Source organism: Clarias gariepinus, chromosome 27 (genome assembly GCF_024256425.1).
Source record: "Clarias gariepinus isolate MV-2021 ecotype Netherlands chromosome 27, CGAR_prim_01v2, whole genome shotgun sequence".
NCBI classification, from domain to species: Eukaryota; Metazoa; Chordata; class Actinopteri; order Siluriformes; family Clariidae; genus Clarias; species Clarias gariepinus.
The window spans coordinates 4,298,353-4,324,875 of record NC_071126.1 but is presented as its reverse complement, the minus strand read 5'-3'; the positions used below and the strand labels follow the sequence as shown (position 1 = coordinate 4,324,875).

The window sequence follows — 26,523 nt, the reverse complement described above, 5'->3', positions numbered from 1 at the left end:
ATGCACAGTGACATTGTATTTCCCACAAAAGAACACTGCGTCAGAATTTCATTTTTGACAGCATATTATTTTATTAGTTTCTGTAACCAAACCAATGTAAATAAGACCTTACATATTTTAATACAGCGATTTAACCCCTGTACAAGTAAAACAAACAAACAAAAAGTTCATTCCCCTGTCCACCCCCTCCTCCCGTTTGCCGTTAGGGAGCTGATCTTCCACGCCAGTATATCTGCAGCCTCCCTTTTGCATTAGCAACCTGAAAGAAATGAACTGGAGATTGTAGCCTGTGGACATTACAACAGAAAAGTTGTCCTTTTGCATCTGAACTACAGTTCTATCTGGTTTTTGCTTTTCATCTTTTTGCCGTTTTACACTCTAGAGGCTGACTTACATTTTGAAATGCTCTTTGTATTAAAAAAAAACAAAAACAAAAAAAAAAACAGAAGACAAAAACACTGGTGCGAAACCTACGCTCAGTTTTTCCAGGACCCCTTTCTACCATCACTGCCAGTCAGAGCAGAGGACGACTAAGCTGTGCCAAAGAGCATGAACATCTAAAACTCCTCCACTCACATTCAGTGAACAGTCAAGGGTTGGAGCATAACTTCAAAGTAAAGTCGTAACCGTTTATTTATTTATTTAAAAAAAAAAGTTTATCATAAAGGGGTTTTCTTACAACATCTACCCTTTGGCTAAAGATTCCAGACTTGTACATAATCTGGTTTCATACACAGCTCAAGAGGGGGGGGTGAGGGGATAGAAATAATATTCAAGAGAAGAAGGTACGAAGACAGGCTCTCAATGAGTCAATCGAATTTGCCAGCAAAGTATCACATCAGCAACTCTAACCATGCATTTCTCTCAAGGGAATTAAAAGCAGAAAGATTTTTTTTCAGCATTTTATAGACGCTGTACTGTCTTGCTTATGACAGACAACTTGTTTAGGAGATATTGCTTCACTAGAGGGAGGCAAGAGGGATAAGGGAGAGTGGGGAGTGAGAGGTGAGCAGTGACCATACACACAGGTTAAAGGTGGAAGTGTGCACATTTTTATGTCTTTCTTAATCGCTTAAACAGCAAAGCTTTTGGGAAAGAAGAAAATAAAAGTAGAAAATGAAACATTTTTCTTTACCTACAGTAACAAAAACAAAATGAAAGAAAAAAAAAAAATAGGAGGAAAGACAAAACGTCCAAAACGAAACGAAGGAAATAACCGTCCTCCCAACATGTGATTCTATTTTAGGAAAGGGAGGAAATCAATGCTAAAAATGATGCACCCAGCAGCAAATTTATCTTTCATTTTGCTTCATACCTTCATCATACATTAGCGAAGTCATTTATGTTCTAGCTTTTCATGTCTGCTGGAAAAAAAAAAAAAAGAAAATCTCTCCACTATGGAGAGAACAGGATTTCAGTGGGAGATAAGTGAGTGGTGGAGCAGAAGAAAGGCAGGGCAAAGGTGAGTGATCCACACAGATTATAGCTTAATTACACGCTACAGTTCACCCAGCAATCCCGTTCTCCTGTCCACTACTTAAACTACCACTTCCGCTCTAATGATTTTCTCCTGTCAAATAACTGTCTCCTTCCATCCATCCATCCATCCGCCAGTCCTGTTGGAGGCGAAATTTCGGTTTACTTGCTCTCTTCAGGTTTGATGGCCTGGGGCTTGATGGGACCAGTGCGGATAGGCTTGGTCGCAGTAAGGGGTGCGGGTTTGTCAGGCTCGGCGCGCTCCGGAGGAGCCCCCTGGTGGTTCGGAGCGAAGCTGTCGATAGGCTTGCCTGCTCCATCCATACGAGCAGACTTAGCAGCTGAAGTCTTCATCTGCTGCTGCTGCTGCTCAGAGAAGAACTTATGAGTTGACTGTAGTACCTCTGCTCTTTGTTTGGCCTAGCAGGAGAAAAAAAAACAGTGTATGTTCATGAACATTTATTCTAAACAAACTTGGTCAATCTTCCTTCTTCTTCTACAACCTAAGGCTCTCTTGAACCCGACTACCATACCTTAAGGTCCTGCTCTGCCTTAAGAGCTGCCTGTGTGCCACGGGGAGCTAGAGGCGGCCCTGGTGGGCCTCGGGGAGGATGCTGTGGTCTGGGGTGTGGCATCAGGCCACCACCAAGGTTGGGGGACATAGGAGGACCCATGGGGGTTCGTTGCACCCCTCCAGGAAAAGAGTTAGCATGAGGAGGACGAACCAGGGGAGACACCATGTTCGGCTGTGACATCATCTATTTGGGGATGGAGATAGATAATGAACACTGGGTACTTAATCAACATCACTCAAGTTAATATGAATTCCCTTGGTTACCTACCTGTGGGTTGAACTGTCCAGGGAAGTGCTGTGGGATTCGTATGCCTTGTGATCCAGACTGAAATTGTTTGGGATACAACATGCTGTTCATCTTACTGGACTGACTGCTGGGGCTTGTGGAGCTCGCCCTGCGGAAGAGAGAATTGAATGTGTTAATACATTTATTAATTTGAATTCATAACTAGGAGATTCTGCTGCGAAGAGCAACGTTTAGTAAAACTAGTCAAATATGATACAATTATAGACTATACCCTGAGTAAGTGCTATATTATTTCTTGACATTATTTCGAATCTCCCTTAGCTTGCTAAGTCACAATAGCCAGAAAAAAAAAAAATACAATTTTATAGCTCAGGAGCTGAACAAAACTGAATACTCTCAAGCAGCTATACTGCAAATAAATAAATTTATTGTTGATTGTTTAAATGTCATGTCTCATAAAAAAAAAACTTTAGTAGGGGACGGTATTGATACTCTTAAAAAATGCGAGTACAGTGAAACCCTTGGATTATGAGCATTATTCGTTCCAGAAGCAGGCTTGTTTTCCAAAACACTCGTAAACCAAATTAAATTTTCCCATAGGGCATAATGGAAACACTAATCATTTGTTACACAGCCCCCAAAACATAAATTCATAAAAATAATTAACACAAAATATTAAGTAAAAATTAAACAAATTAACCTGCACTTTACCTTTTAAAAAAAAGCACAAATAAATCTCGACAGATAAGTGTTTCCGTTTGTGCGTGCAGGCGCCGTCTATGCGTGTGTATCTAAAGTAAGCTCCCGCCCTCTCTTATCGTCTTTTGCAACTACCCTTTCTCCACTTTTCGCACACAACGAAAACGCTGGTTTATCGGAAAAATTATCAAAATATCTGACACTCGATTGAGCGACACACTAACGGAATCACTGCTGTAAAGTAAAAAGAAAACAAATTAACCTGCATTTTACCTTTCAAAGGAATCATGACAGAGCAGTGTTTCTGTGTAAAGCAAAGAGAAAGAGTGGAGTGTGTGTGTGTGTGTCTGTGAAGGCGAAAGTAGGAGGAGTGTGTGTGTGCAGCACAGTCTCCAATGACGCGCGCGCAGACACACAGCAGGCAAAGAGCAAGCTAAGCCTGAGCAGAGAGAGAAAATGGATTTTTAACGTGCTTTTGCTTTACATGCGAACACAGAGACAGCATACAGACACAAAGTAAAATGTGCGAGGATGTTGATTATACCAGTAAGAGACGCGCACTAAGACCCAGCAGGGAAGACAATTACCCACAATTCTTCCCTGCATTGGTTCAGTTGTGATCATGACGCTCGGTGTCAAAACAAGAAGCCTATGCGTGATACATGATACTCGGTACTCGTAATCCAAGACTTGTTCGTTTTCCAAGTCAAAATTTATTAAAAATAAATAAATAAATCTTTGCTCGTCTTGCAGAACACTCGCAAACCACGTTACTCGCAATTCAAGGTTCACTGTACTTCATTCAAGATTATATTTTGTTCTTTTAATTTTTAAATTAATATATTTTGCAAAAGCTGTGCTATATTAAGAGATTTGTCAATTTTAGACCTGTTATTAGTGGAGAGAAAGAAAGAAAAAAGGAAAGTTTTTTCAGCTCTTTAACATTAGACATACCATTAGAAACACTTATAGCTGTAGTTCAAAATCCAAATGCAAATGGTCTAGACATAATACCAGATAGAAAATATGATGCATAGTACCAGACAAACAGACAGATAATGCAAACATGTAGGGTAACAACTAAAAGAAGCCATGTAGTACATACAATAAAATTATTATAAAATGCACATATTTAAAATAATTTCACTTATATTAAGTGACCTATGCCATTTAATGAGCACAATACTGAGATTAAAGTATCCAATACGCTCCTAAACTATGAATTGACTGTTTTTGCCTACTTGAATATCATGAAAATGTACCTTTGACACAGTGAAACTGGTTCTCATATCCCTGCTATCCTTGATTTTACATACCTGTAAGGACTTGAGGTAGGGGTCGTGCTTCGTGCACTGACTGGGGGAGTTCCCGGTTTCACATCCATCCCCGTTCCAAACAGCTTTAAATCCATATCACACATCTGTCATAAAAAAAGTATTTGGCCACTAATAAACACTCAAATTAAAATGGATAGTAATGTTTTTTAAAAGCATTTACAGAAACCAGAGAGAGATTAAAAGTGCATGCACCTTGTTGGAAGGCTGCATCATGTGTGTGTTCTGGCCAATAAGGCCACGGTATGGCTGGCTGCTTGGGGGCTGGCGGTTCATGTTGGGTGGCTGAGCCTGAGGTGGGTTAGGGGGCAAAGACTGGGGCAGAGCCAGCAGAGGCTGACCCCCACCAGAGCCAAAACTAGGCAATGACAGCTGAGAGCCAGGCATGGGCACCGTCACCTGGTTCAAAAAAAGAGAGAACACATGGTACAAATATAATGAATGTCTAAATAGATTAGTTTGCATCAAACCAGTTTCTGCTACATAACATGTTACATAGATACCTGTTGCAGTGCAGAGCTGGGGCTTTGCGTTGAGCTGTAGTAACTGTTTTGTGTATGCTGCTGCACCTGTCCAGAGTACAGATTTGAATGCTGACTCATCCCCTGACGCTGCAAATCAATCATAGAGCAAGTTATAGCAACAGGCTCCAAGAGCACAATTGAATAATAATAATAATAATGATAGCTCAATGTGTGAATCAACCTTTACCTGCAGCATGTGTGTATCTATGAGCTGGGAGCCACCCATTCCAGAGGGCTGATTAAGCTGGGGTTCAAACAGGATGGGAATGTGCTGCGTGTTGGAGGTTTGTTGAAAGGCCAAGCTGGACTGGGGTTTTGCCAGCTCAGGGGGCTGCACTCCAGGGTAGCTGTGCAGCGCTGTGCCCAATTGCATCATGGGAGATGGCTGGGACAAACTGTTCTGCATGAACGCCTGCTGAGACCTGAAGAAAGGAGAAAACCAAAAGAAAAAAGATTTTTTTAACATGTGCTAGACACAAAATGGCTAAATTTCTCAATTTATTTTTTTTCAGTAAATAAAATGAAAAAACAAAATAAAAGAATAAAAGCAGAGACTATTAGGGTTACCTGTAGGGCTGCATGGAGGAGCTGAAAAGATCTTGTGGCTGAGAGACAGGAGGGCCGGTGCTGAGGCCGAGCTGAGCCTGGTGCTGAGGCTGACCTTGGAGAGGGGCGTAGATTGGGATAGGAATCTGCTGCACTGCTGTAGGCTACAAGCACACAAAAACACAAAAGAGCAACCGTTAGACCACAATAAAAATAGTGATACTGTAAATTATGACCTATACAACTATATAAGGCTGTGAAAAATGTGAAAAACACAAAAGATTACTGTAGCCTTTTTTCATTAATTATAACCGGATAAAGACAAGTATAAGACATACTCAGGGTGACTTACAAAGTATTTATAGGGAGGGTATACCTGAGAAAGCCCAGGCTGGAAACCTTGCTGCTGGGCCATAGAAGGAGGGGGCAAGCGAGGATGCGGTGTGTTAAACAGATGACTGGTGTCCATATAAAAGGCTGGGATTTGTGCAGCAGAACCTTGCGAGCGCACACAGAGCAAAGTCAGTAAAGTTCACAGTCAGACAAACATCAATGTCACAGCATGATTTTACTTTAGGCAAATACAAAAACTATTAATTAGTAAAGACCAAGAGCATCACCACCAAAACTACATGGAGACGTTTACCTGCTGCAGACTGGGAGACGAAGACCTGTGGGGTCTGCTGCTGTGGTAACAGGGAAGGTACACAGCCAAGCTGGGAGAAGTTGCTGTTGGACATGCCTGAACTCTGGAGCTGCTGTGGTTTCACCTTACATATGTTGGGAGGGTCAGATGCAGATGTGGTCTTGGTGCTCAAAGATGATGTTGTGTAAGTGGATGAACCTGTAGAAGGCTTACTGTTAATATTACACGTATGTAGACCAACAATAAGCCAGAATTCATGATTTGAACAATATAGGTATTAAATCGCCTGGTCGTTTTCGAGGAGCACTATCGGAGCATACCTGACAATGAGGTGCTAGGTGTCACTGAAGCAACAGGTATCTGAGGCATGGAGGCACTGGAGAAGGAGCTGAAGGAGGCATTGCCTGCACCGCCTCCGCTGGTAATGGGGGAAGCCGAGGAAGTGACAGGGGAGCTTTTCTCTACAAGACTAGGGGAATTCTCCCAGGCCTTACGAGCCGACTCCATCTGTTGAGGAGTAGAAACAATACAGGCTTAATAGACTCTCCTGGAGGTAGAAAATCTACAAAAGGTTAAAAAAAAAAAAAAAACTGTATGAAATGTTCAAAATTGTTAATGTCCAAAAATGTATAAAGTTACCGAACACACCTTCAGTGTAAGGTCCACTGTAGCGGGAGAAACTGTGCTTAGGCTAGAGCTCTGTTGTAGGGTTTCTCTACGTGGCAGAGGAAGTGAGGGAGGCAGTGCCACCTGAACATACAAACAAAGGAACATTGAAAACCTAAATCTACATGTCTACATGGACACTTAAAACAGAAAAAAAATGCTGGTGAGAACAAGTGTGACAAAAAGTAAGAATTAGATGCATTAATATTATGCAACTGTGGCTTACATTAGCAACTAGGCTCTCCTCTATCTTGCTTCCTCCTGTAGGCACGGTGTCAGCCAGTGAGGAGGACGGTGTAGTGTAGTCAGTCACAGATTCCTACAACACAGCAACGTTATATAATTCGCATTGTGCATGACTACATTTACAATCTGATTCACTACAAAAGACTTGGGCAATTTCTACATGCACCTAAGCACAACTGATCCGGGTGCCAAAATACTACTAAGCTATGAGGGATGTTCCAAGTCAAACTGGGACATGTGATGAAATTTCTTATGAATTAAGACTTCAAGTACAGTACAGTGATGAGACTCTTAGTCACGGTAAAATATCTGAATGGTGAAAATGTTATAAAGAAGGCAGTCATGACGATCCTGGCCAAGTTACCTTGGAGTCCACTACTGTCTTTCCCGTGAACATTCAGCCAGTGGAACTCCTGACATTTCGAAAACAGATCTTTTGACTCTAACTTGCAAAGAGATGCATCTGTCTGTGGGAACCGCACACAATCATAGACTTGCATCTTACAGGAACTTGGCTTGGAGTTGTCACATTCCCTGTACGATCCTAACTTCACTCCAAGCCTTTTCCACGTTTGGGCAATTAAAGAAGTTTCTGGAGACATGAAGCAGGCAATCCAAAAATGGCTCCGGCGTTTTGAAAAAACGTCCTATCCAAGCACTAGTGAAATGCTGGGATAAGTGTGTTAGTGTAGTAGGGGATTATATAAAGAAATAAAGATCCTCTCTTAGATGTTCCGTAATTATGGACAATAAAAAAAAAAAGAAAACCGCAGTTTGACTAGGATGACCTTAGTACATTAAGAAATAAGAACCAAATTCTGTACTGTAATTATGAGGTTTCTTGTGAGCCGCTACCTTGGAACTGCTCGAATATTCAGCTGAAGGCACTGTGATCATGCCTTCAATGTCTCCTCCTAGTTCAGGAACTTTGTCTTGAGCAGGAGAGCTGGAGTCTCTGTCCCGGTTGCCACTGGGACCACTCTTCTCCAAACCGTCTCCTTCTGACTGGCGGCCATCTTTGGCTTTGCGGTTCTTTAGTGAGCGTTCCTTACCGATCGGGCCAGGCTTGTATTCCTTCTGCTCAGGAGCAGCCATGTCAGGCAGCTGAAGAAAAACAAGCGAAACATTCATGTATTCGACACGCAAAGCATTTCCTTATTAAGCAAGCAGCCATGAGACAAAGACTTTAGGGATATTGGGTCAGTTTGATTGTTGAACTCACAGACAACAATAAAGGGTCACGTTAGTTTAATTAACCTAGGATATTTATTTACAAACAATATTTTATTTTTATTGCAAATATTTATGCATACCAATTTGGCCGTTTTACATATTTTACCCCTACTCTTGGTAAAGGCAAGGTGTCAATAATACATGAATAAATAATACATACCTTTTGTGGTTTAATGGGTCCAGCACGGGGTTGTTTCTGTCGCTGTTCTTTGGGTTCAGGAAGCTTATTATCTGATGTTTTCTCCAGCATAGCTGGCACTCCGTCACTGTCTGTACTACCTGCTGAGGAGGGAGCCCCAAACTGGATCCGTTCCATGCCAAGCTCAACACTGCTGTCTGATGCTGCCTTTACACCCTAAATGTGTAAAAAACAAACACAAACTTATGTAAACAAAAATTTAACACCTGTGTGGCTTGTAAACAACAGGCAAAGCGGTAAAATCAAAATACAGTAAAAACTATTGCAGAATGACACGACACTCACTTCAGAGGTCACAGTCCCAGCAAAAGAGGTAAGAGGTTTATTCCAGGCACTGACTGAGGGTGGCTGAGGTGGGGTGATGGGCCCAACTGAAATGAACACACACATACACAAACTTAGCATGATGCTTTGAAATAACATTTAAGGGAACCTGGTTTTAAAATAAATGCTTTAAAGGAAACCTACTGATTAGGAACGGCAATCACCAGTCACCACCTGATATATCACATGACATACCCCACCAATTCAATCAAAATTGTGATTTTAGAACCATCACGATTTTATAAATATCCCGAATCGATATTACAATTTACCCTGATTTTCTTACCTTTTTAACCTTTAAGTTTAATGATTCATTAAATGTAGCCTGTTACTTATAACACCAACTGCAGTATTAAAATATACGTTACGTTACTATAAATACAAAATACTTTAACATTTAACTTTTTATTAAATTTAACATTTAATTTTTACTAAGCAGCGCATATCGGTCATCCACCCTAATCATTTCTAAACAAATTTAGCAAATAATTTACTCCTATCACATGGAATGAAAATGTGTAAATGGTACAGAAAGCACCACCTGTAGGATTATAATTTTTACCTCCTGAATTGCGCCCAAAATCTGAAAATTCAATGCAACAGCGGCAACGGGCGTGTGCGGCTTCTAACACACTTAATATTATAAATGTAAAAATAGTTATAAATTCAACTGCGTGGTGATGCATGAATCGCCACACAAAAGGTTTTATAACTGGTTGATTTCCCGCCCAACGTTACTACAGACGTTTTGAATGTCACACCCTCGATAAAAATCACATACGACTAGCCAATCACAATCAATAACGTGCAAAAACTTACGTTTCTTGACATCAGTAAGGACAGTGGAGCCAGCCACTTTATTCTCCCATAGCTCAGTACCCAGAGTGCTGTGTGCCTGGGTTTTAGTAGAGAAATCAACAGATGTGGAGGGTAGAGGGGCCACTGCACCCTCTAGAGGCTGGGAGGAGGCGGTAGGTTGGGTCTGGGCAGAAAGGCTGTGCTGGGAGACAGAGACTGACGGCTGGGGCTGGGACTGATGAGACGGCTGAGATGAGGTCTGAGTTTGATGAGACGAGGATACAGCCTGCTGCTGGGATGCTGCTGATGCCTGCTGCTGTTGCTGTTTTCTGGCAAACCGTGGAGGCAGCTTGGATCCACCGCCACCTCTGCCTTTCTCCCCTGAACTCTTTTTACCCCAGTTCTATTACAAATAAAAAGGGAGAATAATCAAAAATTTGATGCTGATGCACAAGCAAGTGAATCCAGCAGTGTAATTTTTTACATGGTTGCACAAAAGCAAATCATGTTCACCAAATTATTATTATTATCATAATCATCATCATGCAGACCTGTACAGTCTGCTCCTCCTTCTTTCTTCTTTCCTCATCCTGCAGACGTTTCTGCTGCTTTCGAGACACGACCTCTGTGAAGCCATCATCATTAGTGTTAGACTGTGGGTCCTCCAAGGTCGTCACTTCAGGATGATCATCGATGATCACCACACCTAAAGTCACCAAGAACAATGAGCCACTGCACAGCATCATCAAGATTAGATGAGGCTAGAAGTCTAAGTGTCAAACAAGGTTTTTGGTCACTTACTGGCATAGTTATTAAGGTCAAATTGTGATAGAGCGTTCTCCTTCTCCTTAGGTTTCTTAACAGGTTGCTTAGACTCCTCTTTACGTCGGCTAGATGCCGGCTCTTTACTGGACTTCTGACCTGCTCCAGCCTGAGCAGCATCTGCACTCTGAGCTGCGGCACTGCAGAGAAATAAGAAATATTAGTATAAAAACACATCAAGTTTAACATGGTTAAAGATTAGAGTGAGGTAACTTTAATGAAGGTATATTTACAATACTGTTTTTACTTAATTTACATTTTTCTTTTTTTTCTCTTTTTTGATTCTTAATTATTTTTGCATACTGATAAGCCTAGACACATTCACTTTAAAAGCATGAGGGCAGCAACTTGGCCATTTTAGACTCCCATACAGAGAGAGCGAGGCAGATAAAAAGAGATAGCGAGTGAGGGAGCGGTCTAAAAATATGAAAAGCTATACTTGGACACCTACATAAAAAAACTAATTGCTGGTATGTCACCATCAAAGCTGGAGGTCAAATGGAAGTGTGGTATAAAGAAAGACTGCTAAGGCTGTTTCTACAACAACGGTGTGTTTTTCTTTTTACCACCCCTTTATACATTTTGTAGGGAACACCACAGTGAAACTTCAGTGCCCCTCAAAGTCAGTAACACAAAACTAGCACTTTACCGGTCAACCTTGTATAAGGGATGAGATGAACGCGTCTCAAAAATAATGTTTTTCTACTGCACTACTTTCACCAGTCTCTATCAGTTAAATAGCTGGGGACAACAATTTTCACTAAATAGCAGCACGCTCTAAGACAAATCAAACCCGAGTAACAAAATAGCTACACGAAGCTTCCAAGTTCAGTAACACCATGGTTGTTTGCATTAGCTGGTAGTTTCTAGCTAACAAACCAATTTAGGCATTAAGGAGATGATTGTGGATCTCAGGAGGACCAAGTCTACATTCTGGGTGAGGAGGTTGTGGAGAACTACAGATATCACATTAACAACAGATTGGACTGGAAATGCAACACAGACACTGCCTACAGAAAAGGACAGAGCAGTCTATTTCCTGCGGTAACTCTGGTCCTTTAATGTCTGCAGCAAAATGTTGAAGATCTTTTATCAGTCTGTTGGGGCAAGTGCAATATTCTTTGCTTCCATCTGCTGGGCAAGCAGCATCACAAGCTCAACAAACTCATCAAAAGGCTAGCTCAATATTAGGCAGAGAAGGATGCTACACAAACTGTTCTCTATCATGAAGAACACCTCACACCCCCTACATAATCTACTAGCTAAACAGCAAAACACCTTCAGTAAGAGAATAATTTGGCTTCACTGTGACAAAAACTACAGGAAGTAGTAACTTATCTGCCAACTGCAATTGGACTTGACAATAACTTGTGCTCAGTGTCAGAAAAATAATATTCTTTTACTTTTTTCATTCATTTCATCCTCTCTTAATATTTGCTGGTTATATACTTGCTGGTTCATTCTTTCTATCATCATTTCTACTTGCTGGTGCGTCTTTTATGTAGTTTCATTTCTGCCTGCATATACGATCATACACGTATATAGAAACAGTATGTTCGTATTACGTTCGTTTACTTTTTTCTCAGTGCAATTCTTGCTCGTTGCTTACTTGTATATTATGTGAATTAATTAATTGTGACCAATAAAGTACTCTTATATTATTTTATTTGTTACAACAGTTTAGTTTTTCGTGTTTCAGCAAGAAATTAAATTTAGCTTTAGATAGATATCTTGTATGTTGGTATTCACACCCCTATATATATATGAGGTAAGAGTAGGTACTTCTGCCTACAAGAACTTAACATAAAGGACTATATAAATAGATTACCTATTAAGACAATAAGACACTCACCCCCTGCGCCCAGATTTGGCTCCTGAGCCTCCTCTGCGCTCTCCCTTTCCCCCTGTGTACCCTCTGCCAGTCTTTGCGCCAGTGTTACCCCTGCGGTTTTGTCTGTCTCCTGGCCTTTGGCTGGAAAAGCTCCTCTTAGCGACAGGAACTACCTCACGTTTTGGAGTTAGTCCTGCCTCAGCAGGAGACTTGCTTTGGCCTACTGTGGATGGAGGGAGTACAGTCGAAGACGATGCTGTAACTACAGCCACTGCTTCAAGCGCACCCTTACGTTCTTCTCGTTCCCTTCTCTCATTAAAGTCACTACTCTCAGAAGCAGTCTCCCACTCCTCGTTGGCCTGGTCTGAAGAGTTCTGATTAGACAAGTCTGGTGATTTGCTGCCAGCAGCAACCACTGTGGTGGTTCCTGTCTCGGGAAGTATTGCCTCCGTCACAGGAACCTCAGCAGGAGTGGTGGCAGGGTTATTGTGTGCTGTGGTGGCAATAGCAGGACTTTCAGGGAGAGCGACAGGCATTCCTGGAGCTTTGGACACTGCTGTAGACACAGATTCAGACACTGGGGCAGGTAATTGTGTTGTTGCAACAGTTGCTGCTTCACCTGCTATGAATGCTGCTTCACGTTCTTTAAGTCTTCTGAAACGTGGTGGTTTGTCCTGCCTAGGAGGTCTCGCTGGCCTTGGCCTCCGAGGTCTCTCTCTAGTGCTTTGTCCAGCTTCTCTTATTTTCTTGCCTTCATGTTTAGGCAAGCGCTGATCAGAGGCTGTGCCATCCATGCGAGATACCTCAGCGTCTTCTGGTCTAAAAGTCTCCATAGGTTTGGAGGGCCAGGGCAGACTCTCTCTCACCGCAGCCCGACGCATAGGTGCTGACCTATTCGTAGCTCGCTCTCTTCCTCCACCTCTCCGGTTGTAAAGCCCTCCTCTGCCACGTCGTGTTGGTTCTCCCTTAGGAAGAAATCCTGGTTTTGGGCGACCCTCCTCATCCCGAGGTCCAGATTTTTCCGGAAAATGCCCGGGTCCGAAACCAGAGGCAGCTTTGGCAGAAGGACGAGAGTCAGGCAGTTCACGGCGTAGTGGTCTGCTAGGCTTAGCAGTGGGCTCACGGTCAGAAGGTCCAGTGTCGCTGGCAGATTCTCTGCCTTCACTCTCAGAGTCTGTGTCTGACCCTCTCCTGCGCCTGCGTTTAGGTAATACTTCAAAATCTGAACTTTCACTGCGAGTTTCACTCTCCTCACGGCAGCGAAAACCTGCGGTTCCAGAGGCGCTCAGCAGATCAGGACGGGAGCGTGGTTCTCGAGATGGATACTCCATACGACTGCGCCCACGGCTCCCCCGTCCTCTGCCACTGTAGCTCCCCCGATAACTACGTCCACGCGAGTAGTACTCGCCCCGCCCCCGTCCTTTAAAGTTTGCATCAGAAGGCCAGTCATGATCCCTCTCCATCTCCCGGTCCCTTTCCCGCTCTCTTTCCCTCTCTCGCTCTTCTCTGCGGTTGGCTCTTGACACATTGGATTCTTTTCGAGAGGGTAGTTTGGGTTCAAGTCGTTTTTCACTGGGAGGGGGTTTGCTTGGTTTCTCCTCATGGGTGGTGGTAGCTGCTGTTCCTATGGGTGCCTGAGGCTCTCTTGCTTTGTTTACACCATGCCCTGCTCCTTCCTCTGGTCTAGCCATTATCTCTTTCGTCCCCTCGTTGGAAAACTTCTGGCTATCTGACACTGTAGCAGCAGCGATAGAGTTGTTTTTGAGAGCAGGGTTTTCTTTTTTAGATCGCTCCCCTCGCTCATGGCGCTCCTCTTTCTCTCTTCTCTGCTCGCGCTCCTCCTTCATATCCCGAAGGATGGGCTTTTTTATCGGACCCGACCTCCTAACCGGCCTCTCCCCTCCACCACCCTCTCTTCTGCCACAGCGAGACCCCCAGCGCATCTCACCCTTCTGTTTACCAGGTGCTTGGAGGGGCAGCTTGTCCACTTTGTGCATGCTGTCAGTAGCAGTCGGTGGAGTGGCACGATTGCTAATCACAGGCCCTGGAACAAATGGCTCCTTTCTGGAACTGTCCTCTAATCGTTCTCCAGTTTCAGGGAGATCCACTGTCTTCTGCACTATGGAAATTCCTTCAAACCTAGGCTCTTCCAATTTAACAGAGTGACTTGATCCTTGAGAGATAGACCTCTTCAGAACAGCCTGTCCAATGGCCTCGACCTCATCTCCACCAGAGAGAGCGGCTACCTCAGGATCAAAGGAAGAGATAACAGGGGCCCTGTCTGTATGTAGAAGACCTGGGACCTCTTCTGAAACATGACTAAAGGTGGAGACAGGCTCAGAAGAATCTCTGAAAAAGTCACTCTTTCCCCTTGGTTCCAGCGTGCTGTGCTCCTGGGGATACACGGATGATAGTCCTCTTTCCAGGTCCAGACCAGCATCAAGCCTTATGAGAGAGAGAGAGAGAGAGAAAGAGGGAATGAGAATATAAAACACCAACACACACAGGTAAACTTTGGATTGCGAAGATAATTTGTTCTGGAAGCGTGCTTGTAATCCAAGCACCAAAGCACTTGTATATCAAAGCAAATTTCTCCATAAGAAATAATGAAAATTTAACCATTCTGGGTTTATCAACTGGGTTCCACAACCAAAAAGTATTTATATAATAATGATTAATACAAAAGAAAAAGTTAAACAAATTGACATGCACTTTAACTTTGAAAAGTATCGTGGCTGGCGAGAGAAAGAGGCTACTGTGAAGTAGGCTCCTTACGCACACTTGCTTGTTTATCAAGTTAAAATTAATTACAAATTTTTGCTCCTTTTGCAAAAACGCTCGCCATCCAAGTTTTATTTTTAAGAGATCAAACTAACTAGTATAACTTTTCTATTAAGCCCACCTTGGCTCTTTGCAGTTCTCCTGGACTTTAGGTGGTGTTGCAGATGATAAGGGTTCAGTTTGTGGATAAGGGTCAGAACCCCACACCATTCGAGGCTCACTGGTCATTCCATGTTCTCGTATTGGTCGGTGATCAAACGAATCTGAGCCAGAACTGCTATTATCAGTCGGCTCTCTGCGGACCAACTGTTTTGGAGGCATTCTCCCTGTTAAGAAAAGTTTAGACATTGTTAAATTATTCTTTATTTGAAGCAAAGCCTCAATGTACTGATGTGTGCATCAAAATATAAATCCCAATACTTCTTACTCTTTAAAAAAAAAAAAAAAAGTCTAACAAGGCAAAATGTGAAAACTAAAAAAGCTGCAGTAATCTCAAAGTTTAATCTACCTGGTTGCATTTGAGGCATATCCATAGGTGGGCGTCCAGACATCATGCGTGGGTCCATGTACGACTGCATCATCAGCCAGCGTGGGTCAAAACCCATAGAGGCCAGGTGCTGGTGATGTGGACCCAGTGGCTGATAGAGAGAGCGATGCTGAGGGGGAACCGATCCCCCCGAGGGGGACACTGAGCCTCCACTGGTCTGTTGTTGTTGTTGCTGCTGCTGTTGTTGTTGTTGTTGCTGCCACTGCTGTTGCTTGAGTTGCTCCTGAGGGAAAAATATAAATGTGCATCAAAAGACAGGAAAGGTTTTCATAGGTGGTTTCTTATAAATCAAAAACCCCTACAGAGGCTCTATATACATAAATCGTTAATTAACCACAACAGATCTGACTTCCTTTTTAAAGAAAATACATTCACGCGAAATAAGAGTGAAGCAGAGGTTATTATGCAGATGATGCCTACACAAGGCAAGTACCTGCTGTCTTAGGAAGCGGGGTGGCAGAGATTTCTGGAACTGCTTGGAGTAACCAGAGGGCACTCCAAGCAGCGAAGGGCGAATTGTGGTGCCTGCCTCACCCTCATTCTCTAACTGTGGATGGGGCATATCCTCACTGACCGAGTGATCAAGGCGAGGCATCTGCGGTTCCTCTACTGCAAAACAGTACACAGGAATGACTCTTTCAGATAAAAAAAACATTTACCCAAATTTCTTTTACGTTCAGATTCTTATTATTTTTTTAATCCTAATGCTTGTCTGCTGTCTAAGTTTCTCTTATTTACATTTTCTTATGATACTAGCAACAAATTAAGTAACATTAATAAATTGACAGACATTAACCTTGCCCTTAGGACAAAAAACATTCACCCCATTCTTACCTCTGCACTCTTCAGGGCTAAAGTAGTCTTTAATTGGTTGTCTTTCCACCTGTACCTCTTCAACTACTGCAACATCCACCTCAGCTTCTTGCGATTCGATAACTGACCTGTGAGCAGGAGGGCTGGGTTGCCTGGTAACAAATTGGGGCTCCTCCTCCACACTTGGCTCTGGCCCTTCATGGGAAGGTATGGGCACAGATGGGAGGGGTTGCTGTGGCGGAGTGGCCTGAGTGGGCAAGGTTTCAGCAGGCAAGCTAGGCACCGTTTCAGCCTCTGATTCATTGCTCTGGACAGGCGTAGCAGCTTTTGCAACCTCTGGGGCAGCAGCAGAAGGCCGTAGTTTTTCATTGAGGCGTTTGAGTTTCTCAGCACAGGCGGCCAGCCTCTGCTCCTCCATCCGCCTCTCCTCTTCCTCACGTCGCCTCCGAGCGCGCTCCACAGCCTCGGAAAGTTCAGACTGCTTCTTGCGTTTTTGTCGCCAGGCCTCCGAGTCATCCTCACCTGAAGCATAGGCTGTGGAAGGTTTTGCCAGACGAGCACCACCACTTCCTGCAGCCCGTCCAGCCTTTAAGAATAAAAACCTGCAATCAGCCTCCTACTTCCAACAGCAATAATTTTGGTGAAATGCAACTCAAGAGGCATAATAAACTTTTAAAATGAATTAGTTATAAGATTTACCTGGCAGTCTTGGGATGGTCCTGTTTTGTTGTAGTGAGTTACACTGCCTGGTGAGGGAGCTCTAGGTTCGCCACCATCTGCCCATGAGCTTTTGCTCTCACTTCTTTCTTGCCCTCCATCTTTCCAACCCTCCTGAGGGTCAGCGTTGCGTGATCGTATGCGGTCCACCTTATTTACCCATTCCCTGTAAGCACAAAAGCAAAAAATAAACATTTTAAAATGTTAAATACTATAAATATATGCTAGATATTTATCAATAGGATGAAGGCACATACAATTCTCAGGTACAGGCACTGTTACTTGCTGCTAGGATACTAGTGGTGTAATGCGATGTTAGTCTGTATGCTTCGCACCAAAATATTTGTTGCGCATTTTCTGTATTTGAAATGAACCCTTATAAGAGGGCATGATCTATAGAAGACCTTTTTTTTTACGTAAATCATCACACCCGCTTTTTTTTTTTTTTTTTTACTAAGACATATCAATTTAAAGGGCATAACCAGAAGTCTTACAGAGCTGTTAATTTTGATGTTGAAGGTTTTCTGGCTTGGAGCACCTTTTTTTTTTTTTTTTAATCATGCATGCTAAAATAGCACTAAATCTACTTTTAAGTGTGTAAATCCAGTCACTGTCCAAATGAACGTTTAGATAAATAGCGGTCACTCCCCATGGAGTATTATTGAGTTTTTTTAGTACGATTGTGCATTTTCTTCTCCTCAGATTGTGAGAAAAAGACAAAAACTGAAAGAAAAACTGTGACAAAGAAGAAAGTGTTCAGTCACGTTTGATGCGAGTAGGTCTGAGAAGTCACCTGTGTTAAAATGTTCTGGTCAGTCAAAAATATCAACATTCAACCTCAGCATAAAAGTGAAATTTAAGTATATTAAAATGACTCCTTATGTATTAATTTAAACACATTAGCACACACCAGTTGTCTCCTTTCTCCTTAGCTGTATGATTATCCTCATCGTCACTGAAGTTGAGTTTCTCTGTGTAGTCAACTTCCATCTGGGCACCTGAAGGGGAAAGGGGGAAAAATTAGCATAAAAACCTCAAGTAAAACACCATACAACTATAGTAAGAACAGATTATAGAACAATTTTTTCATTTTAACAGGATAAATTTGGCTCAAAGAATGACAACTTACCAGCCCAACCTTCATCAGCATCGGTGTCTAGATTGTCAAGCTCTTTTAATTCTGAAGCACTAACAATGGAGGGTCGGTCTGGATCCTGCATCCAGGACTGTGGTGGAGGCTGGGAAGGTCTTCCACTAGGTCTTGGACCCCTAAATGGGGTGAGGAAGTAAGGGGAAGTAATAAAAAAAAAAAAAAAAAAAAAAAAAAACAAATCAGAGGGAGCACGAGTAGGCACATGGATGAAACAGGAAGCTCAGGGCTAAAAGAAAGCTTTGGAACAACTTTAAATGCAGGGATATCTATTGATAAACACCAAGTTTGCTCATTTACTTATTTACTGTGGAGGGAATGCTAAGGTGGAAATGAAAACAGTAAAATTTAAGCATTTTTATAACACGTAAAGTTTAACTAAATGAATCTTCAAAGAAATTTTACACTAAAACAAACTTATACTCTGAATGGATTACTTACTTTGAGCCATCTTGCTGCCCAGGGTATCTGAAGTTTGCTTGTACAGGAGCATAAGACATACGAGAGTAGGCATGGAACATCTACGAAACAAAAAAAATTAAGTTTATCAAATTGCACAATAAAAGTTGAACATAAATGCAGTGCAAGTCACTGTACAAAAAAAATGTATTTAAAAAATAAATACATTGAGAATTAAATAAATAACTAAAATAAATGACGTACAGAAATAATGCATCATTGCAAAATTTATGGTGCTCCTTCCCTTCTTTAACTTTTACCAAATTAATAAACCATAACTTACATAAGGTGGCATCATGCCTCTAAACTGAGCATGGAACTGAGAGGGGTCTCCTCCAGGTGGTTGCTGTCCACCATTAAGTTTGTGCTGTAGGGCTGGAGAGGGAAGCTTGTCTCTGGCATCTCTTTTGTCTCTGGCTTCCACGGAGGGGGGTTTTCCTGCGACTTCTGCGTCCCCTGTTGGGGAAGGAGTGCTACGACTCTGCCCTCCTTCCTCAGGAGCCTTGCTATCTGTTTCAGAAGAGCCGGAAGCAACGCTCAGGTTTCTACCTCCACCTTCCCGCCAGCTGCCTACGTCTGCGGAGAAAGGAAAATGAAAGGAGACCTGATTGTGGGAGATGCATTATGTTTAAACATTTAGGTCCCAAAATGCAATAACGCTTTTGTTTTCAGGGAGGACCATTTTTCCTTTTTCTTACTTTGAGGTCTGAGACTGGGGCCCGGTCCATAAGGCTCTTCCTCCTGCTCGGCTGATTTCTCTGTCTCTCCCGCTGCTTGAAGAGTGGGAAACTCTTGATGAAATTGGCTGCTTACCCGTGGAGCTCCTGCTTAGAGAAAGACCACAACCAATTTTATTTAATTCACAAGACCGCAACTGTGATCAGGAAGAGAGTATGCTTAATATTATTACAAGACTTGTGAATCTAATTCGTTTTGAACGTCTTATTAAATTTTATAAAGAGGTACAAAGAGAACTGTGTGTGCTGTGACTAACCATCAACTGGTCCAGTCTGCTTGTTGCTGGCCCAGGAACGGCTGCCCAGAGGATTGTCAGAAACCTGAGGGACAGGAGGCTTTGGCTGTGGAGGAGGAGTCTCCTGCTGCCTACAAACACAAACCATGAGAGGTTATGCATATAATAAAGACATGATGTTTAGAGGGAGGACTCTTTATTATCACAAAGACTGGGATTCATCTTTGAAATTGTGCAGATTCTTCTTTAGTAATCACAAGTGTGTTGAGTAGCCGTATGATCACAGTTGTTTTTTTTTTTTACCTTGTCACACATTCAACACTTGAACACATATGTGTTCTTTATTTCAATACACCACCACTGTTGTCCCTGTGTCAATCAGGTTACACATTCTGCTTATCAGGTGCACAAACGCAAACCACATGCTATAACATGATAAAAGCATGGCTGAGGCAAACCTGGCCTCACAGCTCTTCCAAAAACACACAAGGTCGAACAGTCAGTGATCCAAAAGAGCACCTTAAATCAGGACAATCTAAGAGACTGGGAATTTTATTGTGTTTTACCATACATCATGTATAACACAGTAACTGAGTCTGTATCAAAAGGTGTGTATAGCGACATGAAGATGGAAATGGACAGAATGGAATGGAAAATTAACGCTTGCCGAATATGAAGGCAAATTTAGCCTTGTGAAATAATTACAAGGGGTGGTCGTGTCAATCCGGGACCTGCGATGAATGAGTAAAAGCAACTGACATTTACAGAAGACTTTAAGCACAGTCCAGTAAAGACACTTTTCAAATGTTTTCCTGCGGCGAATAGTGCAAATGTTTTAAAGTTGGTGATATGTTTACAATCCTGGCCGAGGTGGCTTGGAGCAAGCTGCAATCATTCCAGTGAACGCATGAAACTTGAAGACACATCTGTCCGTGGGAACTGTACACACTCATTCAACAACACCAGTTGCACACTACAGGAACCTGGCTGGGAGTGCTGCCACATCCACTATATAGTCCTGAGCCATTTCCACATGTTAAAGTTCCTGGGGGGCAGGTGTTTCAGACATGAAGCATGCAGTCCGATCACCAGTGAATCCTAAGGATAACTGCATTAGTGTAGCAGTTTACTTTATAAAGAAATAAAGGGTGCTTTTACTTTGTGTAATTCTGTGCAATCGACAGTCTTATTCTACTGGTTAGAGTTTTACATAATAAAAAAATGAAATGCCTTTAAAGGAAATTAGGAGGACAATTTTTTTTTAACAATTTTACAAGACCGTAATAATGACGACGTTACAATAATTCCCGCTAGTGCATGCGCACGTGAATGTTATTTCTGCTAGGGCTGCACAGTGTATCTTAAAGTAATTATGTCCAGGCCAAACTCTGGCTTTTAAACGCTAATACTGAAATATTTAAAACTTTTTCCACGAAGCCAAATTTTAAGGCATGAAAGTACAACGTACCGTTCATCCCCAGCCTGGTCCTGTTTCGAGGCCCAGCCGCTGCCATCCTTCGGAACGATGCTGACGTTGGGGTCATTGCCTTTGTTCTCAGCCTTTAGACTGGGCAGGTTTGCTGGAGGGGGCATACGCCGACTGACCGCGACTTTGCCCAAACTTTGGAGCCCATGTCTGGCAGCAACTAAAAGGAAACATTGACAAAGCATGTGAAGAAAAGGATTTTGGGGGAGGATGTGGATTTATAGTAAAGTTAAACACACAGTTAAAAGGTGTAAAGTTAATCCTAACAACATAAAAGAAGCACCCAGGGATAGCAATTATGATGGACACATAAAAGCTCACAGAGAGCACTAGTACTCGATTGCCCTCTCACTTAAAGCCCATAGGAATGCATGGTGGTGACTCAGGAGAAGAAAAGCTGATTATTTTAGCTGGAGATTCTCAGGAGGAAATGTGTGGGTGTAAATAAGCCACAGTGAAGAAAAAAAAAAAAGAGGGAACGGGGGGCTGTAGAGGGAGGAAGAGAGAGACTCCTAACTGGCACTTTACCTTCTGTCCAGACAAGCAGTGCCGGCTTTTTAACCAAATAAACATGACCTTGATGTAAGCGTCTTGCAAATCGTGGTAGACTTAACCTTAAACTTGGCGCAGCCAACATTTTAACTATACATCATAAATCGTACTGGACAAGAACAAACAGTGTGTGCACGCATGTGTGAGGGTTACCTGCAGTTTTCTGAGTCTCCAGTGACTTGCCCTTGTAAGTGTTGAAGAGGCTAAGGGTTGCATACTTGGTCTTGCCATCCTTTGCCTTGGTGCTCTGCCCTGACTTCTCTGACATTTCGCTGGAAACTCATTGAGTCTGGTCCTCCGGTCTCACCCCACAGAACCAGGCTCCTGTCCAAACGAGGGAGAGAGGAGAAAAAGAAAAAAAAAAAAAAACGTGGTTGATGGACCATGGAGTAAAGCTGAGTCAGAGGATTAGAAGTGATGTGATGTATTTCTCTAAGTCGTAGGAGTACCACATATAAACCTGAGCGAATGCTAGGAGGAGTTTGCATAAGCCTGTCATTTAACTAAACTTACATCATTTAATATTAACAGCCTAAACACATTCAACATTTGTGCTTTTATTCATCCCTCAATAGCCAACTGTGCCAGAGTTCTTTGCAAATTACAACATGTTTCCTTGCTACTGAAAGAAATCTAAAGAAAAGCTGGGTTAAGATCGAACATGTGGCTGCAAAGATCTGAAACTCTAACCACCGTAAATCAGCAAAGGATCTCTTGTCAGAGTGATAGCGTGACCGGTTTGTAAATCACACGCAGGTCGGTTAAAAACAGAGGACATATCATTAGGAACACAAAAGAGCCAAAAACTTGCATAAAATCATAGAGAGTAGTATATATGACAGAAGGTATTAACAATAGGAACATTGACAAAAACAGCAAAAAATAAATAAAAAGAGAGATGATCAAGTGCTGAGTGCCTGGAACAGACAAGAGGAGAAATGAGGTTGCTGCTGAGGTTGTTACATAAACAACTAATTTTTAAATTGTACCTTTCGGCACTTTGCAGGCGGTCATAGTAAAGCCTTTGTTTAATTCTTTAACTTAACCTACATCATTTAATATGAAGAAATGAGCAGTGACTCATGGTTTTTGCATTGCACTGTTTTACCTTTAAACACCTATACAACACAAAACACTGCAATGAAATTTAAGGGACCATGTTTTAGTTTAGAAGTTATATAACCATACTGAACGGCAAAACATACTCCACTGTAGGGTCAACGGCCAGCTATTAAAGTACACAATGAGGTGTGCAAACATTCACAAATGCCCATTGACTACTTGACGAACACTGAGCACTACTAGGACATGCTCAACAAGAATAAGAAACTAAACAAGATCCTTGGTCAGGAACTGAAAGTGAAAGTTGTTTTCTATCAGACATTTATTGCTTGGAAAAAACAAGTCAAAAGTTTTTTTCTCAAAGAAAGCACCCTTTTACAGTATATTTGTCATAGAAAATTATACACAGTTCTCCCCAAAGTTCAAACCGACACATCTTAATATCTGAAAGGGTTTAAAGCGGTAGAAAAATGAGACAGTCAACTGAGGTAACAAAGAGCATACAAACAAGCAGCATACATCTGCCGGATAGAAATTAACAGAAATGAACTGCCCAAATCTTGTAAAAACATAAAATGAGACCGAGGTGACTGCAGCAGGTTTTCAAGGCAACGTGCCCATGTATCGTTTGTACAACATGGCGTTTATCACACATGCTCACCATCAAAAGCGTCAAGAAAAATGAGATTCAAGACAAGAGACTGCGTTTGGTGTTGTGTCTACTTTTGCACAAGGATTTGTTTCTAAGTGATCAGTCACGTAGATCAGACACTTAATAGTTCATAAATGAACAGATATTTAAGATGCTTCCTGAAATAAATTCTACAAGATGAATTAGGGTTAGCAGATGATCATTTCATCTTAAGAAAATCTGAAGGTCATTAAGCCACATAAAGGCCGTTACACACAACCTTTTCCCACAGTCTGTAGGTGGATGGGGATAAAGCATAGGGGTCTGCAGGGAGGAGGAAGGCAACGGGAGCAGATTTAGTGTTGGACTAAAACAAGATGATTGACTATACAGCATTACATTTAACAGATGTCCTTATCCTGAGCAACTTACATTTTTTTTCATTTTACAGTGTGGGTGAAAATTAACTAGGCGATAGAAATTGTAGTATCACTGGAGCACCACCGCATTTTGCTCTTACTGTGTGCGCGCCTGGGACAATACAAACATCATGAATGGCCTCCAAGAAGTCCAGATATCACATTATGTGAGGGGATGACAGGGGCAACTTGGTGGTGCTGGGGTTTGAACCTGGAACCTTTTGAATCATAGTTAAACACCTTAAGCACTGAGCAACCTCTGCTTTAAGTTTGTGAAGACAGGACGAGCACACCCATAGGTGCATGTTAAATTCCATTGCAGTTTGAGTCCCTTTTCACTATCATAATACCCTCCACTCTTCTGGGACGTCTCTTTACTAGACTTTAAAGCACGACACTCATCTTCAAGAACGTCAGTAAGATCAGGTAATGATGTTAACAGAGGTGTCGTCAATGGTGCAAGTCATCCCAAAGGAGGTGACAACAGGCCTCAGGCCCTACAGTTTGACAACCTAAACTTGACAAAACATGCTGGGACAGGTTTTGGGTTTTTAATTGCAATGATGGCCAATTCAGCATACAAAGACACCTCATAGAATTGCAGTGAACAACCACATATGGGTGGGTGTGATGGTGAAGTGTCCACATGATTTTGGAAATGTGGACAGGTCAAATGCGTTCATACATAGGCAACATTTTAAATATAAGGTAAGATAGGCTTCTATAATATGTATAAAAAAACTAAAATCAGCTCAAGAGGTTTATGATGAATGGGGAGGGCTTCAGGATTTTAGTTTATTGACCTATCCTTGTTAAAAAAGGGGCATATGTTACCCTTTTCTAGAACATCTGCCTCGTAAATGGTCAAGCCAATCAGAGTACCAACACACTCCCAATCAGCATTCAAGCAATCACAAGTATTGAGCTAGTGCCCCCAGGGGACAACCCTAAGTCAATACCTTTTTTACTAAGCCTTCCAATTGCAAGCTTATAACACACTAGACTGCTTTATAAATCCTCTTTCAAACATGCATGCCTTTCCATTAATCTGACGAGATCTCAAAGTCTGAACGAACACCTGGGTAACTATTCTATAAAATTTACAACGACCTTACTAGATCTGACTTACTAACATTTATGAATCACTTCAACACGTCGCAAATCCAAACAACGTGCAGTCACATTAACAGGTTGAATGTTGTTACGTATAGTGTGTGTGTGGAATCAATCACTACAGATACAACCTAATCCCAGGCGTCATTTGGAAAGATTGAGACTTACTCAAATTATGAAAAGTTGTGACTTCTCAGGGAAAAAAAAGAAATTCTTATGCTCATCAGTCATGACGTATAAAGAAAACAGTGGCTTCATACAAAGTGAATATGGTATGAAGCCATACCATATTCACATTTCTTACTTCGAAATGACCAAAAGCTGTGACTTTAACAGACTCATGATGTTGCGCATGCATAAAATGTGCTCATGAGACACGTATCTGCCTACTCCATGTCTTCTTTTCTTCTTGAACATGCCCTCACTTACTTCCTTATTAATTCTTGTATCTTTCCTGAGCATGTCTTTACTTAAACAAGGAAGTAACGATAACGATGTGAGCCAGGCGCCTCAGCAGGAGGAGATTATTCACATTTTGAGCCGGTCCTGCTGCTGGTGACTGATCATGGAATGTCCCTGACTCTAGCTAATGGAAGTCTATGCTATTTATTAATAAAAGGTCTAGAGAATGCTGTAGAGAACACAAAAGGATGTTTTTTGCAATTCTTTCAATATTAAAATAAACAAATCCAACCAGGCGGGTTTACCTGTTAAGGGGCAAAAGACAAACAGACAACCTGCAGGAAATCCTTTGGAGAAAGGTGCACATGATTAAGTGGTGCATTTAAGACATTATGAGGATTATTTTCAAATAACTTAAATGCCTGAACATGATGTGTTTGTAGGTTCATCTCCACTACAGGTGATGTTCTGTTATTGGAGAGGAGAAGATCTTTCTCACACACACACAGAGCTCAGAGACTTTAGTGAAGGGTGAAAGCGGCCCGGTGAGCTGGCCTCTGGTCCACAACAGCCCCATATTCCCCCAAACCTACCCCGAGCCCTGACCCTCACCCGTTACACGACATGTAAACTTCGATTAAAGACTCATCACCGTGTAACTTCTTGCTTTGTTCAGGTCCAGTCCATTCGATGGGCTCGACTCTTACCCGGGAGACAAATAATAATGGAGGAAAAATACTGATGTTGCTAGCTTGCTAACTAGCTAGCATGCTAACATATCCCGCACCGCATGCACACAAGTGCACGCGCTATCCGTCTCCTAACGTTACCGAGTGAACAAAGTAAAACGCAAACCGTCGTATGTTTCCGTGAACGTACCTGTTTCCGCCGGTCCCTTCGCTGACTTCAACAAGGCCGCTTTTCGCCCCGTCTGAGCGCACGCGTGTACTGGATTACAAAAAGCTCTCCTATATGCTAGGCTAAGCTATGCTACACAGTGATTAGCCAGAGCGCTACAGCTTGTAGCCTCCTCCAAAAACCGAAGCCGCTTTGTGAGCCAGTGCCTCTTCCTTTGCAGAAAAAAAAAACACCAGACGAAATGGTGGCGGTACTCAGGTTATTTTCCTCCTCTTTCCCACCCGTTGTCCTGCCTGAGACGGGTCTACTCCAGTAATGAGAAAGAGAGAGAGAGACACACACACAGGCCCCCTCTCGCGCCGCCGCGGCCTCTCGCACAATCAAAGATGGCAGCG

The 26,523-nt window shown here is 42.3% G+C and overlaps 1 protein-coding gene across 3 annotated transcripts; it reads right to left on the bottom strand.

The window, feature by feature from the left end:
* Positions 1 to 46: 46 nt before the first annotated feature.
* prrc2c (proline-rich coiled-coil 2C) lies at positions 47 to 26,523 on the bottom strand. Of its 3 annotated transcripts, none has more exons than XM_053488586.1 (34): positions 26,150 to 26,523; positions 21,797 to 21,967; positions 21,074 to 21,251; positions 19,627 to 19,736; positions 19,331 to 19,459; positions 18,916 to 19,208; positions 18,615 to 18,694; positions 18,153 to 18,292; positions 17,934 to 18,021; positions 17,006 to 17,189; positions 16,328 to 16,892; positions 15,927 to 16,102; positions 15,455 to 15,716; positions 15,068 to 15,272; positions 12,187 to 14,610; positions 10,314 to 10,474; positions 10,064 to 10,218; positions 9,534 to 9,915; positions 8,676 to 8,761; positions 8,352 to 8,546; positions 7,814 to 8,062; positions 6,939 to 7,031; positions 6,695 to 6,796; positions 6,367 to 6,553; positions 6,047 to 6,244; positions 5,777 to 5,898; positions 5,422 to 5,564; positions 5,042 to 5,276; positions 4,834 to 4,941; positions 4,526 to 4,729; positions 4,313 to 4,416; positions 2,319 to 2,445; positions 2,010 to 2,234; positions 47 to 1,896 (listed from the first exon to the last, which is right to left on the bottom strand). In XM_053488586.1, exons 2-34 carry the CDS (start codon positions 21,909 to 21,911, stop codon positions 1,639 to 1,641), a joined length of 8,283 nt encoding a protein of 2,760 aa, XP_053344561.1. In that variant the 5' UTR covers positions 21,912 to 21,967; positions 26,150 to 26,523; the 3' UTR covers positions 47 to 1,638. The 3 variants fall into 3 exon arrangements, with proteins under 3 accessions (XP_053344561.1, XP_053344564.1, XP_053344563.1); XM_053488589.1 differs by having other exon boundaries at positions 4,313 to 4,395; XM_053488588.1 differs by having other exon boundaries at positions 19,331 to 19,456.

What these genes read in the sequence shown, in the direction of transcription:
- prrc2c (XM_053488586.1), bottom strand. Translation starts at nt 21,911, where the DNA reads ATGTCAGAGAAGTCAGGGCAGAGCACCAAGGCAAAGGATGGCAAGACC. An exon ending in CCTTACTGATGTCAAGAAAC is followed by an intron (nt 8,762 to 9,533) that starts GTAAGTTTTTGC and finishes TGTTCATTTCAG; the next exon opens with TTGGGCCCATCACCCCACCT. An exon ending in AGGAGAGCCTAGTTGCTAAT is followed by an intron (nt 6,797 to 6,938) that starts GTAAGCCACAGT and finishes TTGTATGTTCAG; the next exon opens with GTGGCACTGCCTCCCTCACT.